Source organism: Bos mutus, chromosome 2 (genome assembly GCF_027580195.1).
Source record: "Bos mutus isolate GX-2022 chromosome 2, NWIPB_WYAK_1.1, whole genome shotgun sequence".
Taxonomy (NCBI): domain Eukaryota; kingdom Metazoa; phylum Chordata; class Mammalia; order Artiodactyla; family Bovidae; genus Bos; species Bos mutus.
The window spans coordinates 117,673,058-117,698,071 of record NC_091618.1 but is presented as its reverse complement, the minus strand read 5'-3'; the positions used below and the strand labels follow the sequence as shown (position 1 = coordinate 117,698,071).

General features: G+C 43.6%; 1 protein-coding gene across 1 annotated transcript in view; it reads left to right on the top strand.

The window, feature by feature from the left end:
* Nucleotides 1-25,014, top strand: part of TTN (titin) — a 276,220-nt gene that overhangs the window by 225,715 nt on the left and 25,491 nt on the right. Inside the window, 10 exon segments of the mRNA XM_070359061.1 lie at nucleotides 81-17,186; nucleotides 17,776-18,072; nucleotides 18,177-18,764; nucleotides 18,857-19,159; nucleotides 19,273-19,569; nucleotides 20,889-21,176; nucleotides 21,288-21,587; nucleotides 22,273-22,575; nucleotides 22,665-22,970; nucleotides 23,080-24,846. Coding sequence (XP_070215162.1) covers nucleotides 81-17,186; nucleotides 17,776-18,072; nucleotides 18,177-18,764; nucleotides 18,857-19,159; nucleotides 19,273-19,569; nucleotides 20,889-21,176; nucleotides 21,288-21,587; nucleotides 22,273-22,575; nucleotides 22,665-22,970; nucleotides 23,080-24,846 — 21,555 coding nt within the window.

The window sequence follows — 25,014 nt, the reverse complement described above, 5'->3', positions numbered from 1 at the left end:
CACAGCTCTTTGGGGAGTGCTGGTATTTAATTTATACCAAATCCAAACCCTTAACATTTTTGTGCCTGTTTCCTTTCCAGATCCCCCAGGACCACCTTCAAACGCACATGTCACCGACACTACCAAGAAGTCTGCTTCTTTGGCATGGGGCAAGCCTCATTATGACGGTGGCCTTGAAATCACTGGCTATGTCGTAGAGCATCAAAAAGTAGGCGATGAGGGCTGGATAAAGGACACAATAGGAACGGCCCTCCGAATCACTGAGTTTGTGGTCCCTGATCTTGAGACTAAAGAAAAATACAATTTTAGAATCAGTGCCATCAATGATGCTGGTGTTGGGGAGCCAGCAGTGATTCCAAATGTTGAAATTGTGGAACGGGAGATGGCCCCTGACTTCGAACTAGATGCTGAGCTTCGAAGAACTCTTGTTGTGAGAGCAGGACTCAGTATTAGAATATTTGTGCCCATTAAAGGTCGACCTGCCCCTGAAGTGACGTGGACCAAAGATGATATCAACCTTAAAAACCGAGCTAACATCGAAAATACAGAGTCGTTCACGCTCCTGATCATCCCAGAATGTAACAGATATGACACTGGTAAATTTGTGATGACCATAGAAAACCCCGCTGGGAAGAAGAGTGGCTTCGTTAATGTCAGAGTCTTGGACACACCGGGACCTGTCCTCAACCTGAGACCTACTGACATCACAAAGGAGAGTGTCACCCTGCACTGGGACCTCCCTCTGATAGACGGGGGCTCACGCATCACAAACTACATTGTGGAGAAACGAGAAGCAACACGGAAATCTTACTCCACGGTCACCACGAAGTGCCATAAATGTACTTATAAAGTCACTGGCTTGTCTGAAGGATGTGAATACTTCTTCAGAGTGATGGCAGAAAATGAGTATGGAATTGGCGAGCCAGCAGAAACAACAGAGCCCGTAAGGGCCTCCGAAGCACCATCACCACCAGATAGTCTTAACATTATGGACATAACTAAGAGCACAGTCAGCTTGGCATGGCCTAAACCCAAACATGACGGGGGCAGTAAGATCACTGGCTATGTGATTGAAGCCCAGAGAAAAGGCTCTGACCAGTGGACCCACATCACAACCGTGAAGGGGTTGGAATGTGTTGTGAAGAATCTGACCGAAGGGGAAGAATACACCTTCCAGGTAATGGCAGTGAACAGTGCAGGGAGAAGTGCCCCTCGAGAAAGCAGACCCGTCATTGTCAAGGAGCAGACCATGCTTCCAGAACTGGATCTCCGTGGCATTTATCAGAAATTAGTCATCGCTAAAGCTGGTGACAACATCAAAGTTGAAATTCCAGTGCTCGGTCGACCAAAGCCGACCGTTACATGGAAGAAAGGAGACCAGATCCTTAAACAGACACAGAGAGTTAATTTTGAAAATACAGCAACTTCTACCATCTTAAACATCAACGAGTGCGTCAGAAGTGACAGTGGGCCCTACCCATTAACAGCAAGGAACATCGTGGGAGAGGTTGGTGATGTCATCACCATTCAAGTCCATGACATCCCAGGGCCACCTACTGGACCAATCAAATTTGATGAAGTTTCATCTGATTTTGTCACCTTCTCTTGGGAGCCACCGGAGAACGATGGAGGTGTACCCATAAGCAACTATGTGGTGGAAATGCGGCAGACTGACAGCACCACGTGGGTTGAACTAGCGACTACTGTTATACGCACTACCTACAAAGCCACTCGCCTTACTACTGGAGTAGAGTACCAATTCCGGGTAAAAGCTCAAAACAGATACGGAGTGGGACCCAGCATCACGTCAGCACCAGTAGTTGCCAACTATCCATTTAAGGTCCCTGGGCCTCCTGGTACCCCTCAGGTGGCTGCAGTCACCAAGGACTCAATAACAATCAGCTGGCACGAGCCTCTTTCTGATGGTGGAAGCCCCATTTTAGGATACCACGTTGAAAGGAAAGAACGAAATGGTATTCTCTGGCAGACTGTAAGCAAAGCATTAGTACCTGGCAACATTTTCAAATCAAGTGGACTAACAGATGGTATTGCTTATGAATTCCGAGTGATTGCAGAAAACATGGCTGGCAAAGGCAAGCCAAGCAAGCCATCTGAACCTATTTTAGCTTTGGATCCCATTGACCCACCTGGGAAACCAGTTCCTCTCAATATTACTAGACACACAGTGACTCTTAAATGGGCTAAGCCTGAATATACTGGAGGCTTTAAAATTACTAGTTATATAGTTGAAAAGCGGGATCTTCCTAATGGACGGTGGCTAAAGGCCAACTTCAGCAACATTTTAGAGAATGAATTTACAGTCAGTGGACTAACCGAAGATGCCGCATATGAATTCCGTGTCATTGCCAAAAATGCTGCTGGTGCTATTAGCCCACCATCTGAGCCATCGGATGCTATCACATGCAGAGACGACATTGAAGCCCCAAGGATAATGGTGGATGTCAAATTTAAGGACACAATTACATTAAAAGCAGGTGAAGCGTTCAAGCTGGAAGCCGATGTCTCAGGTCGCCCACCTCCAACAATGGAATGGACCAAAGATGGAAAGGAGCTTGAAAACACAGCGAAATTAGAAATTAAAATTGCAGATTTCTCTACTAATCTGGTAAACAAGGATTCACTGAGAAGGGATGGGGGTGCCTATACCCTTACAGCAACTAATCCTGGTGGTTTTGCCAAACACATCTTCCATGTCAAAGTTCTTGATAGACCAGGCCCACCAGAAGGACCTTTAGCTGTATCTGAAGTGACGTCAGAAAAATGTGTGCTGTCATGGTTGCCTCCACTGGATGATGGAGGGGCCAAAATTGAGTATTATGTCGTTCAGAAACGTGAAACCAGCAGACTGGCATGGACAAATGTAGCCTCAGAAGTCCAAGTAACAAAACTGAAGGTCACTAAACTCTTGAAAAGCAATGAATACATATTCCGTGTGATGGCCGTAAACAAGTATGGCATTGGAGAGCCACTGGACTCAGAGCCTGTGCTTGCAGTGGATCCTTACGGACCTCCTGATCCACCTAAAAACCCTGAAGTTACCAGTATCACTAAAGATTCCATGGTTGTCTGCTGGGGCCATCCTGACTCTGATGGTGGCAGTGAAATCATCAATTACATTGTGGAACGGCGAGATAAAGCAGGCCAACGCTGGGTGAAATGCAACAAAAAGACCCTTACCGATTTAAGATACAAAGTGTCTGGGCTGACAGAAGGACATGAGTATGAGTTCCGGGTCATGGCTGAGAACAGGGCTGGAATCAGCGCACCGAGCGCTACCAGTCCATTTTATAAAGCTTGTGATGCTGTGTTTAAACCCGGCCCACCAGGTAACCCACGTGTTCTAGATACAAGCAGATCATCCATTTCAATTGCTTGGAACAAACCTATCTATGATGGTGGCTCCGAAATCACTGGGTATATGGTTGAGATCGCCCTGCCAGAGGAAGATGAATGGAAGGTCGTCACTCCACCATCGGGGCTCAAGGCAACTTCTTACACCATCACCAACCTCACAGAGAACCAGGAATATAAAATTCGCATCTATGCCATGAATTCTGAAGGCATTGGGGAACCTGCACTTGTTCCTGGAACTCCAAAGGCTGAAGACAGGATGCTGCCTCCAGAGATTGAACTGGATGCCGAACTGCGCAAAGTTGTTACCATAAGAGCTTGCTGCACTCTGAGACTTTTTGTTCCCATCAAAGGAAGGCCAGCACCTGAGGTGAAGTGGACCCGAGAACACGGAGAATCTTTAGATAAAGCTAGCATCGAGTCCACAAGCTCTTACACCCTGCTTATTATTGGAAATGTAAACAGATTCGACAGTGGCAAATACATACTAACCATAGAAAACAGCTCAGGCAGCAAGTCTGCATTTGTCAATGTCAGAGTACTAGACACACCAGGCCCTCCACAGGACCTGAAGGTAAAGGAGGTCACAAAGACATCTGTCACACTGACATGGGAGCCTCCTCTTATTGACGGAGGTTCGAAAATAAATAACTATATTGTTGAAAAGCGGGAATCGACAAGGAAAGCATATTCAACTGTTACAACAAATTGCCACAAGACTTCCTGGAAGGTAGACCAGCTTCAAGAAGGCTGCAGTTACTACTTCAGGGTCCTCGCCGAAAATGAATACGGCATCGGGCTGCCTGCTGAAACCGCAGAATCTGTGAAAGCATCAGAACGACCTCTGCCTCCAGGAAAGATAACGCTGGTGGACGTCACAAGAAACAGCGTGTCGCTCTCCTGGGAGAAACCTGAGCATGACGGAGGCAGCCGAATTCTAGGCTACATCGTAGAGATGCAGAGCAAAGGCAGTGACAAATGGGTCACGTGTGCCACAGTCAAAGTCACCGAAGCCACTATTACTGGATTAATTCAGGGTGAAGAGTACTCTTTCCGTGTGTCTGCTCAGAACGAGAAGGGCATTAGCGATCCGAGACAACTGAGTGTGCCAGTAATTGCCAAGGATCTTGTCATTCCGCCAGCCTTCAAACTCCTGTTCACTACTTTCACTGTCCTGGCAGGTGAAGACCTAAAAGTCGATGTTCCATTCACTGGACGCCCTACGCCAGCCGTAACCTGGCATAAAGATGATGTGCCACTGAAGCAGACAACCAGAGTAAATGCCGAGAGCACAGAAAATAACTCACTGCTGACAATAAAGGAAGCGTGCCGAGAAGATGTTGGACATTACATCGTTAAACTGACTAACTCAGCTGGTGAAGCTACTGAAACCCTTAATGTTATCGTTCTTGACAAACCAGGGCCTCCAACGGGACCAGTTAAAATGGAGGAAGTGACAGCTGACAGTGTTACTTTCTCCTGGGGCCCACCTAAGTATGATGGTGGAAGTTCTATCAACAATTACATTGTAGAAAAACGGGACACTTCCACAACCACCTGGCAGATTGTGTCAGCTACTGTTGCAAGGACAACAATAAAAGCTTGCAGGTTAAAGACTGGATGTGAATATCAGTTTAGGATTGCAGCTGAAAACAGATATGGAAAGAGCACCTACCTCACTTCAGAGCCTGTTGTAGCCCAGTATCCATTCAAAGTTCCTGGCCCTCCTGGCACACCGTTCGTAACACTATCCTCCAAGGACAGCATGGAAGTACACTGGAACGAGCCAGTCAGTGACGGAGGTAGCAAAGTCATTGGCTATCACTTGGAACGCAAGGAAAGAAACAGCATCCTCTGGGTTAAGTTGAATAAGACACCTATTCCTCAAACCAAGTTTAAAACAACTGGCCTCGACGAAGGCATTGAATATGAATTTAGAGTCTCTGCAGAGAACATTGTGGGCATCGGCAAGCCAAGTAAAGTGTCTGAAAGCTACGTAGCCCGTGATCCATGTGATCCACCAGGAAGGCCAGAGCCAATCATTGTCACAAGAAATTCCGTGACTCTTCAGTGGAAGAAACCTGCTTACGATGGTGGAAGCAAGATCACTGGTTATATTGTTGAAAAGAAAGAACTGCCCGACGGCCGGTGGATGAAAGCTAGTTTTACCAACGTCATTGACACTCAGTTTGAAGTAACTGGCCTAGTTGAAGACCACAGATACGAGTTCCGGGTTATAGCCCGAAATGCTGCAGGAGTACTTAGCGAGCCTTCAGAGAGCACAGGAGCAATAACGGCAAGAGACGAGGTAGAACCACCACAGATTCGCATGGATCCAAAATACAAAGATACAATTGTGGTGCATGCTGGTGAGCTATTTAAGATTGATGCAGATATTCATGGCAAACCGATACCAACCACTCAGTGGATAAAAGGTGATCATGAGCTCTCCAATACGGCTCGATTAGAAATTAAGAGCACTGACTTTGCCACCAGTCTCAGTGTAAAGGATGCAATACGCATTGACAGTGGAAGCTACATACTAAAGGCCAAAAACGTCGCAGGAGAGAAGTCAGTCACTGTCAATGTCAAAGTTCTTGACAGACCAGGGCCACCCGAAGGACCTATTGTTATATCAGGAGTTACAGCAGAAAAATGCACACTAGCTTGGAAACCCCCACTCCAAGATGGTGGGAGCGATATCATAAATTATATTGTGGAAAGGAGAGAGACCAGCCGCTTGGTTTGGACTGTGGTTGACGCTAACGTACAGACCCTTGGCTGCAAGGTTACTAAGCTGCTTGAAGGCAATGAATATATTTTCCGTGTAATGGCTGTCAACAAATATGGTGTTGGTGAACCTCTTGAATCTGAGCCAGTAACTGCCAAGAATCCATTTGTAGTGCCAGATGCACCAAAGGCTCCGGAAATCACAGCAGTGACCAAGGACTCGATGATTGTTGTATGGGAAAGACCAGCATTTGATGGCGGCAGTGAAATTCTTGGGTATGTTCTTGAAAAACGTGACAAAGAGGGCATCAGATGGACAAGATGCCACAAACGTCTGATTGGGGAGCTGCGCTTGAGAGTAACCGGACTCTTAGAAAATCACAATTACGAGTTCAGAGTCTCAGCCGAGAACGCTGCTGGACTTAGCGAGCCAAGCCCACCTTCTGCTTATCAAAAGGCTTGTGATCCTATTTATAAACCAGGACCTCCAAACAACCCCAGAGTCACTGATATTACCAGATCTTCCGTCTTCCTTTCTTGGGGCAAACCAATATATGACGGTGGCTGTGAAATCCAAGGATACATTGTTGAAAAATGTGACACAAGTGTTGGTGAATGGACAATGTGCACTCCACCAACTGGAATCAATAAAACAAACATAGAAGTGGAGAAGCTATTGGAAAAGCATGAATACAACTTCCGCATCTGTGCTGTTAACAAAGCTGGAGTGGGAGAACATGCTGATGTCCCTGGACCTGTTATAGTTGAAGAAAAGCTGGAAGCACCAGACATTGACCTTGACCTGGAACTGAGGAAAATTCTAAATATAAGGGCAGGTGGCTCCTTAAGGTTATTTGTTCCTATTAGAGGTCGTCCTACACCAGAAGTTAAATGGGGCAAAGTGGATGGTGAAATCCGAGACGCAGCTATCATCGACAGCACTAGCAGCTTCACCTCCCTTGTTCTTGACAATGTCAACCGATATGATAGTGGAAAATACACTCTCACCTTAGAAAACAGCAGTGGGACAAAGTCTGCCTTTGTGACTGTGAGAGTTCTGGACACACCAAGTCCACCTGTTAATCTGAAAGTCACAGAAATCACTAAAGACTCAGTGTCAATTACATGGGAGCCTCCTCTGTTGGATGGGGGATCCAAAATTAAAAACTACATTGTTGAGAAACGTGAAGCCACAAGGAAATCATATGCTGCAGTTGTGACAAACTGCCATAAGAATTCTTGGAAAATTGATCAGCTTCAAGAAGGCTGTAGTTACTACTTCAGAGTCACAGCTGAGAACGAGTATGGTATTGGCCTTCCCGCCCACACTGATGATCCAGTTAAGGTCGCAGAAGTCCCACAACCTCCAGGAAAAATCACTGTGGATGATGTCACCAGAAACAGTGTCTCTTTGAGCTGGACAAAGCCTGAACATGATGGTGGCAGTAAAATCATTCAGTATATTGTGGAGATGCAAGCTAAACACAGTGAGAAATGGTCAGAGTGCGCTCGAGTCAAGTCCCTTGAAGCCGTAATTACCAACCTAACTCAGGGAGAAGAGTACCTTTTTAGAGTTGTGGCTGTAAATGAAAAGGGGAGAAGTGATCCTAGGTCTCTTGCAGTTCCAATAGTTGCCAAAGATCTGGTCATTGAGCCAGATGTGAGACCTGCATTTAACAGTTACAGTGTACAGGTTGGCCAAGATTTGAAAATAGAAGTACCCATTTCTGGACGTCCTAAGCCAACTATTACCTGGACTAAAGACGATCTTCCACTGAAGCAGACTACAAGAATCAACGTCACTGATTCACTTGACCTCACCGTACTCAGTATTAAAGAAACTCATAAGGATGATGGTGGACATTATGGAATCACAGTTGCTAATGTGGTTGGTCAGAAGACAGCATCCATTGAAATTATAACCCTAGATAAGCCTGATCCTCCAAAAGGACCTGTTAAATTTGATGAAGTCAGTGCTGAAAGTATTACCTTATCTTGGGAACCTCCATTATATACAGGGGGCTGCCAGATCACCAACTATGTAGTTCAGAAGAGAGATACAACCACCACAGTATGGGAGGTTGTTTCTGCTACTGTGGCCAGAACGACACTCAAAGTGACCAAACTGAAAACTGGTACAGAATATCAATTCAGAATATTCGCTGAAAACAGATATGGACAAAGCTTTGCCTTGGAATCTGAGCCGATTGTAGCTCAATATCCCTACAAAGAGCCAGGCCCTCCAGGTACACCATTTGTCACAGCTGTTTCCAAAGATTCCATGGTTATACAGTGGCATGAACCAATCAATAATGGTGGCAGCCCAGTCATAGGTTACCACCTTGAGAAAAAGGAAAGAAACAGTATTTTGTGGACAAAAGTCAACAAGACTATTATTCATGATACCCAGTTTAAAGCAATCAATCTTGAAGAAGGCATTGAATATGAATTCAGAGTGTATGCTGAAAATATTGTTGGTATAGGCAAGGCAAGCAAGAATTCTGAATGCTATGTAGCCAGAGATCCCTGTGACCCACCAGGAACCCCAGAAGCAATAATTGTTAAAAGACACGAAATCACTTTACAATGGACCAAACCCGCATATGATGGTGGAAGTGTGATTACGGGTTACATTGTAGAGAAGCGTGATCTGCCTGAGGGTCGCTGGATGAAAGCCAGCTTCACAAACGTCATTGAAACTCAGTTTACTGTGTCAGGTCTTACTGAAGATCAAAGATATGAATTCAGAGTCATTGCAAAGAATGCAGCGGGTGCAGTAAGCAAACCTTCTGACAGTACTGGACCGATAACTGCCAGGGATGAGGTCGAACTCCCAAGAATTTCAATGGATCCAAAGTTTAGAGACACAATTGTGGTAAATGCCGGAGAAACATTCAGGCTTGAAGCCGATGTCCACGGAAAGCCCCTGCCTACCATCGAGTGGTTAAGAGGAGATAAGGAGATTGAAGAATCTGCTAGATATGAAATAAAGAACACAGATTTCAAGGCTTTACTTATTGTAAAGGATGCCATTAGAATTGATGGTGGACAGTATATTTTAAGAGCCTCCAACGTTGCAGGTTCTAAGTCATTCCCAGTAAACGTAAAAGTGTTAGACAGACCAGGGCCTCCAGAAGGGCCAGTCCAGGTTACTGGAGTCACCGCTGAAAAATGCACATTAACGTGGTCTCCACCACTTCAAGATGGTGGCAGTGACATTTCTCACTATGTTGTTGAAAAGAGAGAAACAAGTCGGCTTGCCTGGACTGTTGTTGCTTCGGAGGTTGTAACCAATTCTCTGAAAGTTACCAAACTCTTAGAAGGGAATGAATATATTTTCCGTATAATGGCTGTCAACAAATACGGTGTTGGCGAGCCTTTGGAATCTGCACCAGTACTCATGAAAAACCCATTTGTGCTTCCTGGACCACCAAAAAGCTTGGAAGTCACCAACATAGCCAAGGACTCCATGACCGTCTGTTGGAACCGTCCAGACAGTGATGGTGGAAGTGAGATTATTGGTTACATCGTAGAAAAGAGAGACAGAAGTGGCATTAGGTGGATAAAATGTAATAAACGCCACATTACAGACTTACGGCTAAGAGTAACAGGATTAACAGAAGATCATGAGTACGAATTCAGAGTCTCTGCAGAAAATGCAGCTGGAGTTGGAGAACCAAGTCCAGCTACACTTTATTATAAGGCCTGCGATCCTGTGTTCAAACCTGGCCCCCCCATCAATGCACACGTTGTAGACACCACTAAAAATTCAATTACACTTGCCTGGGGTAAACCCATCTATGATGGTGGCAGTGAAATTCTGGGATATGTAGTAGAAATCTGTAAAGCAGATGAAGAAGAATGGCAAATAGTTACTCCCCAGACTGGCCTGAAAGCCACTCGATTTGAAATTTCAAAACTCACTGAACACCAAGAGTATAAAGTACGGGTCTGTGCCCTCAATAAAGTTGGTTTAGGTGAGGCTACAGCAGTTCCTGGTACTGTGAAACCAGAAGATAAACTTGAAGCACCTGAACTTGACCTTGACTCTGAATTAAGGAAAGGAATCGTTGTAAGAGCTGGTGGATCTGTCAGAATTCACATTCCATTCAAAGGTCGCCCAACACCCGAGATCACCTGGTCTCGAGAGGAAGGTGAATTCACAGATAAGGTCCAAATCGAAAAAGCAGCAAACTATACCCAACTATCAATAGATAACTGTGATAGAAATGATGCTGGAAAATACATTCTCAAGCTGGAAAACAGCAGTGGGTCTAAATCTGCTTTTGTAACTGTGAAAGTTCTTGACACCCCAGGACCACCACAGAATCTGGCAGTCAAAGAAGTGAGAAAAGATTCTGTCCTTCTGGTGTGGGACCCACCCTTAATTGATGGAGGTGCAAAGGTCAAGAACTATGTTATCGACAAACGTGAATCAACCAGGAAAGCATATGCTAATGTGAGTAATAAATGCAGCAAAACAAGCCTCAAAGTGGAGAATCTTACAGAAGGAGCCATTTATTACTTTAGAGTAATGGCTGAAAATGAATTTGGAATTGGTGTTCCAGTGGAAACTGTTGATGCTGTGAAAGCATCTGAACCTCCTTCCCCACCAGGAAAGGTCACACTCACTGATGTGTCCCAGACCAGTGCGTCCCTGATGTGGGAGAAACCTGAACATGATGGTGGGAGCCGAATTCTGGGGTATGTTGTTGAAATGCAGCCCAAAGGAACAGAAAAATGGAGTGTCGTGGCTGAATCCAAAGTCTGTAGTGCAGTTGTTACCGGTTTGAGTTCTGGGCAAGAATATCACTTCCGTGTCAAGGCTTACAACGAGAAAGGACAAAGCGATCCGAGAGTGCTTGGTGTTCCCGTCATAGCCAAAGACTTGACTATACAGCCTAGTTTTAAGTTACCATTTAACACATACAGTGTCCAAGCTGGTGAAGATCTTAAAATCGAAATTCCTGTTATTGGCCGGCCAAGACCTGAAATTTCATGGGTCAAAGATGGCGAGCCTCTTAAACAGACAACAAGAGTAAATGTTGAGAAAACAGCTACTTCAACTATTTTGCACATTAAAGAAAGTAACAAAGATGACTTTGGGAAATACACTGTAACGGCAACAAACAGTGCGGGTACCGCAACCGAAAATCTCAGTATTATCGTTTTAGAAAAGCCTGGACCTCCGGTTGGACCAGTTCGGTTTGATGAAGTTAGTGCAGATTTTGTGGTCATATCTTGGGAACCTCCAGCCTATACTGGTGGCTGCCAGATAAGCAACTACATAGTAGAGAAGCGAGATACAACCACCACCACTTGGCACATGGTATCCGCAACAGTGGCAAGAACAACAATTAAAATAACCAAACTAAAAACGGGCAGTGAGTACCAGTTTAGAATTTTTGCAGAAAACAGGTATGGAAAAAGCGCCCCCTTGGATTCTAAACCGGTTATTGTACAATATCCATTTAAAGAACCTGGACCGCCTGGCACTCCTTTTGTGACATCCGTCTCAAAAGATCAAATGCTTGTGCAATGGCACGAGCCTGTTAATGATGGAGGCAGCAAAGTTATCGGCTATCATCTTGAACAGAAAGAAAAGAACAGCATTTTATGGGTCAAATTAAATAAGACTCCCATTCAAGACACCAAATTCAAAACAACTGGGCTTGATGAAGGCCTTGAGTACGAGTTCAGAGTTTCTGCTGAAAATATTGTTGGCATCGGCAAGCCAAGCAAAGTGTCGGAATGTTTTGTTGCTCGTGATCCTTGTGACCCACCAGGTCGCCCTGAAGCCATCGTTATTACACGAAACAATGTCACACTGAAATGGAAGAAACCCGCCTACGATGGTGGCAGCAAGATAACAGGTTACATCGTAGAAAAGAAAGATCTACCTGATGGCCGTTGGATGAAAGCCAGCTTTACCAATGTATTAGATACTGAATTTACAGTGAGTGGACTTGTGGAAGACCAAAGATATGAATTTAGAGTAATTGCAAGAAACGCAGCTGGCAACTTTAGTGAACCATCCGAGAGTACTGGTGCCATTACCGCAAGAGATGAAATTGATGCACCAAATGCCTCACTGGATCCCAAATATAAAGATGTCATCGTTGTTCATGCAGGAGAGACTTTTGTCCTGGAAGCGGATATCCGTGGCAAACCTATCCCTGATATCGTTTGGTCAAAAGATGGAAGAGAGCTTGAAGAAACAGCTGCCAGAATGGAAATCAAGTCTACTATTCAGAGGACAACCCTTGTTGTCAAAGATTGTATACGTAGTGATGGAGGACAATATATCCTGAAACTCAGCAATGTTGGTGGTACCAAGACTATACCCATCACTGTAAAGGTACTTGACAGACCAGGGCCTCCTGAAGGACCTCTGAAAGTTTCTGGGGTTACTGCTGAAAAATGTTACCTGGCTTGGAACCCACCTTTACAAGATGGTGGTGCTAGTATTTCACATTACATCATTGAAAAGAGAGAGACCAGCAGACTCTCTTGGACCCAGGTTTCAACTGAGGTGCAGGCCCTTAACTACAAAGTCACTAAACTTCTTCCTGGTAATGAGTACATTTTCCGTGTCATGGCTGTGAATAAATATGGGACTGGAGACCCGCTGGAATCTGAGCCTGTTATAGCCCGTAATCCTTATAAACCACCAGGTCCTCCTTCACCACCTGAAGTCTCAGCAATCACCAAAGATTCTATGGTCGTAACATGGGCACGCCCAGTAGACGATGGAGGTGCTGAAATTGAGGGCTATATTCTTGAAAAAAGAGACAAGGAAGGCGTTAGATGGACCAAGTGCAACAAGAAGACACTAACAGATCTTCGATTCAGGGTAACTGGCCTTACTGAAGGGCATTCCTATGAATTCCGAGTTGCTGCTGAAAATGCAGCTGGTGTGGGTGAACCCAGTGAGCCTTCTGTTTTCTCTCGTGCATGTGATGCTCTGTATCCACCAGGACCACCAAGTAATCCCAAAGTGACAGACACTTCCAGATCTTCTGTCTCCCTGGCATGGAATAAACCAATTTATGATGGTGGTGCGCCTGTTAAGGGCTATGTTGTCGAGGTCAAAGAAGCCACTGCTGATGAGTGGACAACGTGTACTCCACCAACAGGACTACAAGGAAAGCAGTTCACAGTGACCGAGCTTAAAGAAAACACTGAATATAACTTCCGTATCTGTGCCATCAACTCTGAAGGCGTAGGTGAGCCTGCAACTATACCTGGTTCAGTTGCTGCTAAAGAGAGACAAGAGCCACCAGAAATAGAACTGGATGCTGATCTCAGAAAAGTGGTCATTCTGCGTGCGAGTGCTACCTTACGCTTATTTGTCACCATCAAAGGTCGCCCAGAACCTGAAGTGAAATGGGAAAAGGCCGAAGGTGTTCTCACTGACAGGGCCCAGATTGAGGTGACCAGCTCATACACAATGCTGGTAATTGATAACGTTACCAGATTTGACAGCGGTCGGTATAATCTGACACTAGAAAACAACAGTGGCTCTAAAACTGCTTTTGTAAACGTCAGGGTTCTTGACTCACCAAGTGCCCCTGTGAATCTGACTGTAAGAGAAGTGAAGAAAGACTCTGTGATACTGGCCTGGGAACCACCGCTTATTGATGGCGGAGCTAAGATTACAAACTACATTGTCGAAAAACGAGAAACAACACGGAAAGCATATGCTACTGTTACAAACAACTGCACAAAGAACAGTTTTAAAATCGAAAATCTCCAAGAAGGGTGTTCTTACTACTTCCGAGTCTTGGCTTCCAATGAATATGGAATTGGTTTGCCAGCTGAAACAACCGAACCCGTTAAAGCTTCTGAACCACCCCTCCCACCTGGAAGAGTAACTCTTGTCGATGTGACCCGTAACACAGCTACAATTAAGTGGGAGAAACCAGAAAGTGACGGTGGCAGCAAAATTACTGGTTATGTAGTTGAAATGCAGACTAAAGGGAGTGAAAAATGGAGCATCTGCACACAAGTGAAGACTCTAGAAGCAACTATATCAGGCCTAACTGCTGGAGAGGAGTATATCTTCAGGGTAGCTGCAATTAATGAAAAAGGAAAAAGTGATCCAAGACAACTTGGAGTGCCAGTAATTGCAAGGGATATTGAAATAAAGCCTTCAGTTGAGCTTCCTTTCAATACTTTCAACGTAAAGGCCAGAGACCAACTGAAGATTGACGTTCCATTTAAAGGAAGACCTCAAGCTACTGTAAGCTGGAAAAAAGATGGTCAGACCCTTAAAGAGACAACTAGGGTCAATGTTTCTTCTTCAAAGACTGTAACATCACTAATAATTAAGGAAGCTTCAAGGGAAGATGTTGGCACGTATGAATTATGTGTTTCAAATAGCGCTGGATCCGTAACAGTTCCTATTACTGTAATTGTGCTTGACAAACCAGGACCTCCCGGACCTATACATATTGATGAGGTTAGTTGCGACAACATAACCATTTCTTGGAACCCTCCAGAATATGATGGCGGCTGCCAGATTAGCAATTACATCGTTGAAAAGAGAGAAACCACTTCTACAACATGGCATGTAGTTTCACAAGCAGTTGCGAGAACATCCATTAAAATAGTTCGTCTAGTAACAGGAAGTGAGTATCAGTTCCGCGTTTGCGCAGAAAACCGCTTTGGAAAGAGCTCCTACAGTGAATCTTCTGCTGTAGTTGCCGAGTATCCATTCAGCCCCCCGGGTCCTCCTGGTACTCCTAAAGTTGTGCATGCCACAAAATCCACCATGTTGGTCACCTGGCAAGTGCCAGTTAATGATGGAGGAAGTCGAGTACTTGGTTATCACCTTGAGTATAAAGAAAGAAGCAGCATTCTTTGGTCAAAAGCAAATAAAACCCTCATTGCTGATACACAAATGAAAGTCTCCGGCCTTGATGAAGGACTGATGTATGAGTATCGTGTATATGCTGAGAATATTGCTGGAATTGGTAAATGCAGTAAATCTTGTGAGCCAGTCCCTGCAAGAGACCCCTGTGACCCTCCTGGACAACCTGAAGTCACAAATATCACAAGGAAATCAGTGTCACTTAAGTGGTCAAAACCACATTATGATGGCGGAGCTAAGATCACCGGATACATCATTGAACGTAGAGAACTACCAGACGGCCGGTGGCTGAAATGCAACTTTACTAATGTACCAGAAACATACTTTGAAGTAACTGAACTCACTGAAGATCAACGTTATGAATTCCGGGTTTTTGCAAGGAATGCTGCTGACTCAATTAGTGAGCCATCTGAATCCACTGGACCTATCACAGTTAAAGACGATGTTGAGGCTCCAAGAATTATGATGGATGTCAAATTCCGAGATGTCATTGTTGTCAAAGCTGGAGAGGTCCTTAAGATCAATGCAGACGTTGCAGGGCGACCTCTGCCAATAATCTCCTGGGCCAAGGATGGTGTAGAAATTGAAGAGAGAGCAAGAACAGAAATTGTGTCAACGGACTACACTACTTTGCTAACAGTGAAAGACTGTGTCCGACGAGACTCTGGGCAGTATGTGCTAACAGTGAAGAATGTTGCTGGAACTCGGTCTATGGCAGTTAACTGCAAGGTACTTGATAAGCCTGGCCCACCTGCAGGACCACTTGAAATAACCGGCCTCACTGCTGAGAAATGCTCTCTTTCCTGGGGACCACCCCAAGAAGATGGCGGTGCAGCTATTGACTATTACATTGTAGAAAAACGTGAGACAAGTCGCCTTGCTTGGACTATATGTGAAGGAGAGTTAAGGACGACATTTTGTAAAGTGACCAAGTTACTCAAGGGCAATGAATACATCTTTAGAGTAACAGGTGTTAATAAATACGGTGTTGGCGAGCCCCTGGAGAGCATGGCTGTAAAGGCCCTTGATCCATTTACAGTTCCAAGTCCACCTACATCTTTGGAAATTACATCTGTGACCAAAGAGTTCATGACACTTTGCTGGTCAAGACCAGAGAGTGATGGAGGCAGCGAAATCTCTGGTTACATCGTTGAGAGGCGAGAGAAAAACAGCCTACGATGGGTACGTGTAAACAAAAAACCAGTTTATGATCTGAGAGTGAAATCCACAGGACTTCGTGAAGGGTGTGAATATGAATATCGGGTATATGCAGAAAACGCTGCAGGCCTGAGCCTTCCAAGTGAAAGCTCTCCCCTAATTCGGGCAGAAGATCCTGTGTTCTTACCATCTCCTCCATCCAAACCCAATGTCATGGACTCGGGCAAGACCAATATAACTATTGGCTGGGTTAAGCCCTTATTTGATGGTGGGGCCCCAATAACTGGATACACCGTGGAATTCAAAAAATCTGATGAAACTGACTGGCAAACTGCCATTCAGAACTTAAGAGGCACTGAATATACAGTAAGTGGACTAACCACAGGAGCCGAATACGTTTTCAGAGTAAGATCTATCAATAAGGTTGGTGCTAGTGATCCCAGTGATAGCTCCGATCCCCAGATAGCAAAGGAAAGAGAAGAAGAACCTGTATTTGATCTTGACACAGAAATGAGGAAGACCTTGATTGTCAAGGCCGGTGCCTCCTTTACCATGACTGTGCCTTTCCGAGGAAGACCAGTACCCAGTGTCTCCTGGAGTAAACCAGACACTGACCTCCGCACTAGAGCTTATATTGACTCCACAGAGTCTCGAACATCACTGACTATTGAAAACGCCAACAGAAATGATTCTGGAAAATATACATTAATGATTCAGAACGTCTTGAATGCTGCCTCACTGACCTTGGTCGTCAAAGTTTTAGATTCTCCTGGTCCTCCAGCCAACATTACTGTACATGATGTCACCAAAGAGTCTGCAGTATTATCCTGGGATGTCCCTGAAAATGATGGTGGGGCACCAGTGAAGAACTACCACATAGAAAAACGGGAGGCCAGTAAGAAAGCATGGGTCTCTGTGACCAACAACTGTAACCGCCTCTCCTACAAAATTACCAACTTACAAGAAGGGGCAATTTACTACTTCAGAGTCTCTGGAGAAAACGAGTTTGGTGTCGGTGTACCAGCCGAAACGAAGGAAGGAGTAAAAATAACAGGTATGTTTTAAGAACAAAGAAAACCTACATATCCATATTCATTTTCCTTGAATAGTGTGAATCATTTTAATTACTGTTTAAATGCTTTTGGTTCACACCTCAAGCGATTCATACTATGGCACAAAAGGAACTCTTACTAATAGAGAAAGTTTTTCATTGATTTACAAAAGAAGTAGAAATTTACATAGATGAAGATGGATATGTTGGATTTAAGTATAACTGAACTTGACTGCACATATATATGTACATATATATATCGTTTATGTGCAAAAATTACATGATATTTTATAACACTTCATCTCATTCCTCATTTTTTACCCATAATAAATTTGGGATAAATTTAATCACTTAATTGGGTCATTTGATGCTTATTTGATCTGAATGCTATGACATGCTGTGACATAAAATGACAAAGCCTGGGAAAGTTTTGCTTGACTCAAAAGCTAAACTGATCATATAAAAAGTAAAGAAGTCTCAAAGTAATTGTATGCCTTCATTAAAATTTTTCCTTTTGACAAGGCAGAAAGAACACATGTGGGGAAAAATGTTGCAATAATCTTCCCTTTCTTCTGATGTTTTACTTTCATAGAAAAGCCAAGCCCACCTGAAAAACTTGGAGTAACAAGTGTATCCAGAGACAGTGTTTCCCTGGCCTGGTTGAAGCCAGAGCATGACGGTGGAAGCAGAATTGTGCATTATGTCATTGAAGCACTAGAAAAAGGACAGACGACCTGGATGAGATGTGCGGTGGTAAAGTCAACCCACCATGTTGTTTCTGGTCTGAGGCAGAATTCTGAATACTTTTTCCGGGTGTTTGCTGAAAATCAAGCTGGCCTGAGTGACCCCAGAGAGCTTCTGCTTCCTGTTCTTATTAAGGAGCAGCTAGGTACGTTTAATTTTATGTAGAAGCAAAATTTGAAATTATTTGCGTTAAGTCAACTTGGAAAAAACACTTTTTTCACCTTCATCTTCTCTACTCTTATTTTTCAGAACCACCTGAAATTGACATGAAGAATTTCCCAAGCCATACCGTCTACGTTAGAGCTGGTTCAAACCTTAAAGTTGACATTCCAATTTCTGGAAAACCACTGCCCAAAGTGACCTTGTCAAGAGATGGTGTCCCACTGAAAGCAACCATGAGATTTAATACTGAAATTACTGCTGAAAACCTGACCATCAATCTCAAAGAAAGCGTTGCCGCTGATGCTGGAAGATATGAGATCACAGCTGCCAACTCCAGTGGAACGACCAAAGCTTTCATTAACATCGTTGTACTGGACAGACCTGGTCCGCCAACTGGCCCTGTTGTGATAAGTGATATAACTGAAGACAGCGTGACTCTCAAATGGGAGCCACCTAAGTATGATGGTGGAAGTCAGGTTACCAATTACATTGTACTTAAGAGAGAGACAAGTACTGCAGTATGGACGGAAGTGTCTGCAACAGTTGCAAGAACCATGATTAAAGTCATGAAACTGACCACAGGAGAAGAATACCAATTCCGCATCAAGGCAGAAAACCGCTTCGGCATCAGTGACCACATAGATTCAGCTTGTGTGGTTGTCAAACTACCATACAGTAAGTTGTCGAACTGCTCAAAAATCCCACATTTCCAAATACAAAAATGTCTGAAATGTCTATATTAACCATGGGATTTCTGTCTTTCATAGCAACACCTGGACCACCATCTACACCATGGGTCACCAATGTCACTCGAGAAAGTATCACCGTGGGCTGGCATGAACCAGTGTCCAATGGAGGCAGTCCAGTTACAGGCTATCACCTGGAGATGAAAGACAGAAACAGTATCTTATGGCAAAAAGCCAACAAAATGGTCATCCGCACAACTCACTTCAAAGTCACAACAATTAGTGCCGGATTAATCTATGAATTCAGGGTGTATGCAGAAAATGCTGCTGGTATTGGGAAACCCAGCCATCCTTCGGAACCAGTCCTAGCCATTGATGCCTGCGGTATGTATTTGTCACAAGAAGGACAGTTCTGACTACCTAGCGATGCAAACCTTCTTTCTGCAAAGTAAAATAATGATCTAAGTGCCACTAATCTGCTTTCTGTCTTATCACAGAACCCCCAAGAAACGTCCGTATCACTGACATTTCAAAGAACTCTGTCAACCTTTCATGGCAACAACCCGCTTTTGATGGAGGAAGCAAGATTACAGGCTACATGGTTGAGAGACGAGACCTTCCAGATGGCAGATGGGCCAAGGCCAGCTTTACCAATGTTACCGAGACTCACTTCACTGTCTCTGGCTTGACTCAGAATGCCCAGTATGAATTCCGTGTCTTTGCTAGAAATGCTGTCGGGTCCATCAGCAATCCATCCGAGGTTGTAGGCCCCATTACGTGCATTGATTCTTATGGTAAGCATTTTTAGTACTTTGAACCACAGCAGTAATTTAACTCAATATTCTATCTTACTTTTTCTGGTCCTAATCTATAGGATAACTTTTACTATGTACCTTGTTAAATATTTAGGAGAAATTATGAATTACCTGGGGGTGGCGGGTGGTCTTAGGAAAATTCCATAACACCCCAGGCCTTTTGGCTTAACTGTAAAACGTGAGATTTGGACTACAGGATAGCAAAAGGCCTTTCTGATTTCAGTCTTTTATGATTCTTTGATTATATGAATTAGTTTATGTTTCATGTTTCTATTTAAAAATTTCAGCATCAATAATTAAAGTGATGGTTGGATGCTCAGAGAATATTCCTCTTAAGTGAAAAACTAAACAGAGGTGTTAATGATGATAAATATTAGCAGTAGCTAACATTTCCTGTGTACCTTCCATGAGTTCTCTCCCCTAGTTCTAACAGCCTTAAGATTAGCTCATTTTACAGAAGAGAAAGTGAGGTTTAGAGTGCGTACATAACTTCCCCAACATCAAAGCAGCTTATGAATGATAGAGGGGAAATTCAAACAGACTTCAGAATTCTCTCTACATTGCTGTTGTCCGAAATACACATACACATCCCAAAATACACTACTGGAAATTAAGTAGCACATTCAACTCAACAGTAGTTTAAAAACTAAAATTTCATGAGAGTTAGGTACCCAGTGATGCTGTTTCTAAAAGTCCCCCATTTCCAAGGGGGAATCTCTGTGGTATCGGGGCAGAAGTACCCACTTCCATCTTCATGATGAGACTCCTCGGGCCTCTCTCTATGAACCAGGCTTAGTAGACACTGAGTCAGTATTTGTGAGACTGTGAAGCAAGTCACGTTAATTCTGTTTCTCAAAACTTGTAAGCAGCCTGGCACAAAACCAGTCCAGGGGAGTATACAGCCCTGTGAGTAGAGAATTCAGCATTAAGGGTCTGCTGTAAACTGCCCCCACTTGGATACCAGTGAACTGGGAAGGGAAATAAAAACAAGAGATCATTGTTCTGTGTCCCATTTCATTCCTGGAATAAAACACGTAACAGACTTTACATTTCACAGGCACTTAAATCCCTGTGCAATTAGTGCTGTCACTGGGGTTCAGAGCTTGCTCACAATCTTTCCTCCTCATCTGGGATAGAAGAGTAGCTTATAAAATTAAATATAAAATATAAATGGGATTAGAACTACCATGTGTACATTTATTATTTAATAAAGGCCAGTGAGCTTACTTTGAAGTTGCCAAGATTATTTTCTTCATCCTTGTGATCTTTTAAATATTTATGATCTGTTTTTCTTACAGGTGGACCTGTAATTGATTTGCCTCTAGAATATACAGAAGTTGTCAAATACAGAGCAGGGACATCTGTAAAGCTCAGAGCTGGCATTTCTGGCAAACCTGAGCCTACAATTGAGTGGTATAAAGATGACAAAGAGTTACAAACCAATGCACTGGTGTGTGTCGAAAATACCACTGACCTTGCATCTATACTCATCAAAGATGCAACTCGCCTTAATAGTGGAACCTATGAATTAAAACTAAGGAACGCCTTGGGCTCAGCCTCAGCCACAATTAGACTGCAGATCCTTGGTAGGTGCTGAATGCAGGCCAACATCATATTTCATTGCCTAAAATTTAATGATTTTCAATTAGAAACCTTTCTAAATTTATTAATATACCATTTTGTTCTTTCATTGACAGATAAACCAGGACCTCCAGGTGGACCAATTGAATTTAAGACTGTCACTGCTGAAAAGATAACTCTTCTCTGGCAGCCTCCGGCAGATGATGGTGGTGCAAAAATCACTCACTACATCGTGGAAAAGCGTGAGACAAGCCGCGTTGTGTGGTCTATGGTGTCTGAAAATTTGGAAGAGTGCATCATTAAGACCACCAAAATTATCAAAGGAAATGAATACATCTTCCGGGTTCGCGCTGTGAACAAATATGGAATTGGTGATGCGCTGGAATCTCACCCAGTGATAGCAAGGAATGCGTTTGGTGAGATACGATTTCATTAGAAAACTAAAATCAAATACATGAAAATTTATTTACTTATTTTCATTGTATCAAATCCTACCAGGTGATCATTTTATTCCTTGAGTATTAGTTGTAATTGCTTTGAAATAAATGAGACCTTGTTTTGATTCAAGGCACTAAATAGTATCTCCAACAGCAAGTTTGGTAAATTTTGGCTTAGATTATCTTCAAGACTCTTCTACTGTTCATGCAGCCATTACTAATCCATTTACAAATGTCTGTATGCTCAGATAGCATCTCATCTCTCAAATTTCTATCATTACTCACTGAAATGAATAAAATTCATGAAAACTTAAAAATAAACTGGGATGTCCCTGGCAGTCCAGCAGTTAGGACTTGATGCTTTCACTGGCAGAGATTGAGTTCAGTCCCTGGCCAGGGGAACTAAGATCCCACAAGCTGTGTGACATGACCATAAATAAATTAATAAGTAAACAAATACTATTCTGCTAGCTATTAATAGTTTCCAGAGCTTGACTGACTTATTTTCTTGCTCATCATATCACTTCTCATAATGATCCTTTTCACCAGGTGGAAAATATAATAAATGAGACGAATGTTCTTAAGTAGGACTTGAAGATTAAAAGGTAGAATCTATCAGTAATGTTGATTCTTTTAACTCATTTTCCTCTTCCTTTTCAAACAGTCACACCTGGGCCTCCAAGCGTGCCAGAGGTGACAAAGATTAACAAGAATTCGATGACTGTTGTCTGGAGCAGGCCAGTTGCAGATGGTGGTAGTGACATAAGCGGCTATATCCTGGAGAAACGAGACAAGAAGAGTCTTGGATGGTTTAAAGTCCTAAAGGAGACAATCCGTGACACCAGACAGAAAGTGACAGGACTCACGGAACACAGTGACTATCAGTACCGAGTTTGTGCTGTAAATGCTGCTGGACAGGGTCCATTTTCTGAACCATCTGACTTCTACAAAGCTGCTGATCCTATTGGTAAGTGTGGCCTCTTCACCTGTGTCATCTTTCACGTCGCCCAGTTGTACATAATTGCATAATTACGGTATTCTGACTGTCCATTCCAGATCCACCAGGCCCACCGGCTAAGATAAGAATTGCAGATTCAACTAAATCCTCCATCACTCTTGGATGGAGTAAACCTGTCTACGATGGGGGCAGTGCTGTTACTGGATATGTTGTTGCCATGAGACAAGGAGAGGAAGAGGAATGGACTGTTGTCTCTACCAAAGGAGAAGTCAGAACTACAGAATATGTGGTATCGAACCTGAGTCCCGGAGTCAATTACTACTTCCAGGTGTCTGCCGTAAACTGTGCCGGACAAGGTGAACCTATAGCAATGACCGAACCCGTACAAGCCAAAGACATACTGGGTACGTGCCTACTGATATGATTATGTTTTTATTTTAATAGAGACCCTCCAGGAAATCACTCATTTCCTTGCTTTAAAATTCACTGTATATGTCTGTTTTATGTCTACAGAGGAACCAGAGATCGACCTGGACGTGGCTTTCAGGACCTCCATTATAGCTAAAGCTGGCGAAGATGTACACGCGTTGGTTCCCTTCAAAGGCAGACCTCCACCTACTGTCACGTGGAGAAAAGATGAGAAGAATCTTGGCAGTGATGCCCGCTACAGCATTCAAAACACGGACTCATCTTCAATACTCACTATCCCTCAAGTCACTCGCCATGATACAGGCAAATATATTCTCACAATAGAAAATGGTGTTGGTCAACCAAAGTCTTCAACTGTGAGTGTTAAAGTGCTTGACACACCAGCCGCCTGCCAAAACCTACAGGTTAAACATGTTTCTCAAGGCACAGTCACTTTGTTCTGGGACCCTCCTCTCATTGACGGAGGATCTCCTATAATTAATTACATCATTGAGAAGAAAGATGCCACCAAGAGAACATGGTCTTCCGTGTCACACAAATGTTCTAGCACATCCTTTAAAGTAACCGATTTGTCAGAGAAAACTCCGTTCTTCTTCAGAGTTTTTGCAGTGAATGAAATTGGAATTGGGGAACCCTGTGAAACCACAGAGCCTGTGAAGGCTGCCGAGGTACCAGCACCTATACGCGATCTCTCAGTGAAAGACTCAACAAAGACATCTGTTACGCTGAGCTGGACCAAGCCCGACTTCGATGGTGGTAGTGTAATCACAGATTATATTGTGGAAAGGAAAGGTAAAGGTGAACAAACGTGGTCACACGCTGGCATAAGTAAGACATGTGAAATTGAGGTTGGCAAGCTCAAGGAACTGTCAGAGCTGGAATTCAGAGTGTCTGCCAGAAATGAGAAAGGGCTGAGCGACAGTGTCAGTATTGGGCCAATCACAGTGAAAGAACTTGTAATTCCACCTGAAGTTGACCTGTCAGAAATCCCAGGGGCACAAGTTGCTGTGAGAATCGGACATAATGTGCACCTCGAATTACCTTACAAAGGGAAACCCAAGCCATCTATCAGTTGGTTGAAAGACGGTTTGCCACTGAAAGAAAGTGAACTTGTTCGTTTGGGTAAAACCGAAAACAAACTTACTCTGAGTATAAAGAATGCGAAGAAGGAGAATGGAGGGAAATACACCATTATTCTCGATAACGCAGTCTGTCGAAACACATATCCCATTACAGTCATCACACTTGGCCCGCCATCTAAGCCCAAAGGGCCCATTCGATTCGACGAAATCAAGGCCGATAGTGTCATCATGTCCTGGGATGTGCCTGATGATGATGGAGGAGGTGAAATTACCTGTTACAGCATTGAGAAGCGAGAAGCTTCACAAACTAATTGGAAGATGGTGTGTTCCAGCGTTGCCCGGACAACTTTCAAAGTTCCTAATCTAGTCAAAGATGCTGAATATCAGTTTAGAGTTAGGGCAGAAAACAGATATGGAGTCAGCCAACCACTTGTCTCAAACATCATTTTGGCCAAACACCAGTTCAGGATTCCTGGCCCCCCAGGAAAGCCAGTTACATACAATGTGACTTCTGATGGCATGTCACTCACTTGGGATGCTCCAGTTTATGATGGTGGTTCAGAAGTTACTGGATACCATGTTGAAAAGAAAGAAAGAAACAGCATCCTCTGGCAAAGAATTAATATGTCACCAATATCTGGAAGAGAATATAGAGCTACTGGATTAATGGAAGGCCTGGATTACCAGTTCCGTGTATTCGCTGAAAATTCTGCTGGCCTAAGCTCACCTAGCGACCCAAGCAAATTTACCTTAGCTGTTTCCCCAGTAGGTAAGTGACTGAAGATTATTCCAGTATATTTCATTCAGCAACTAATGTGTTACTAATTTTCTTCCATGTATCACCTTCTCACATATTTTCTTGACACTAGAGTTGGTCAGGTAAAGCAAGGGGAATGATTTTAAATCAGTCTAATAAAGTAATTTAAAAAAATTTTTT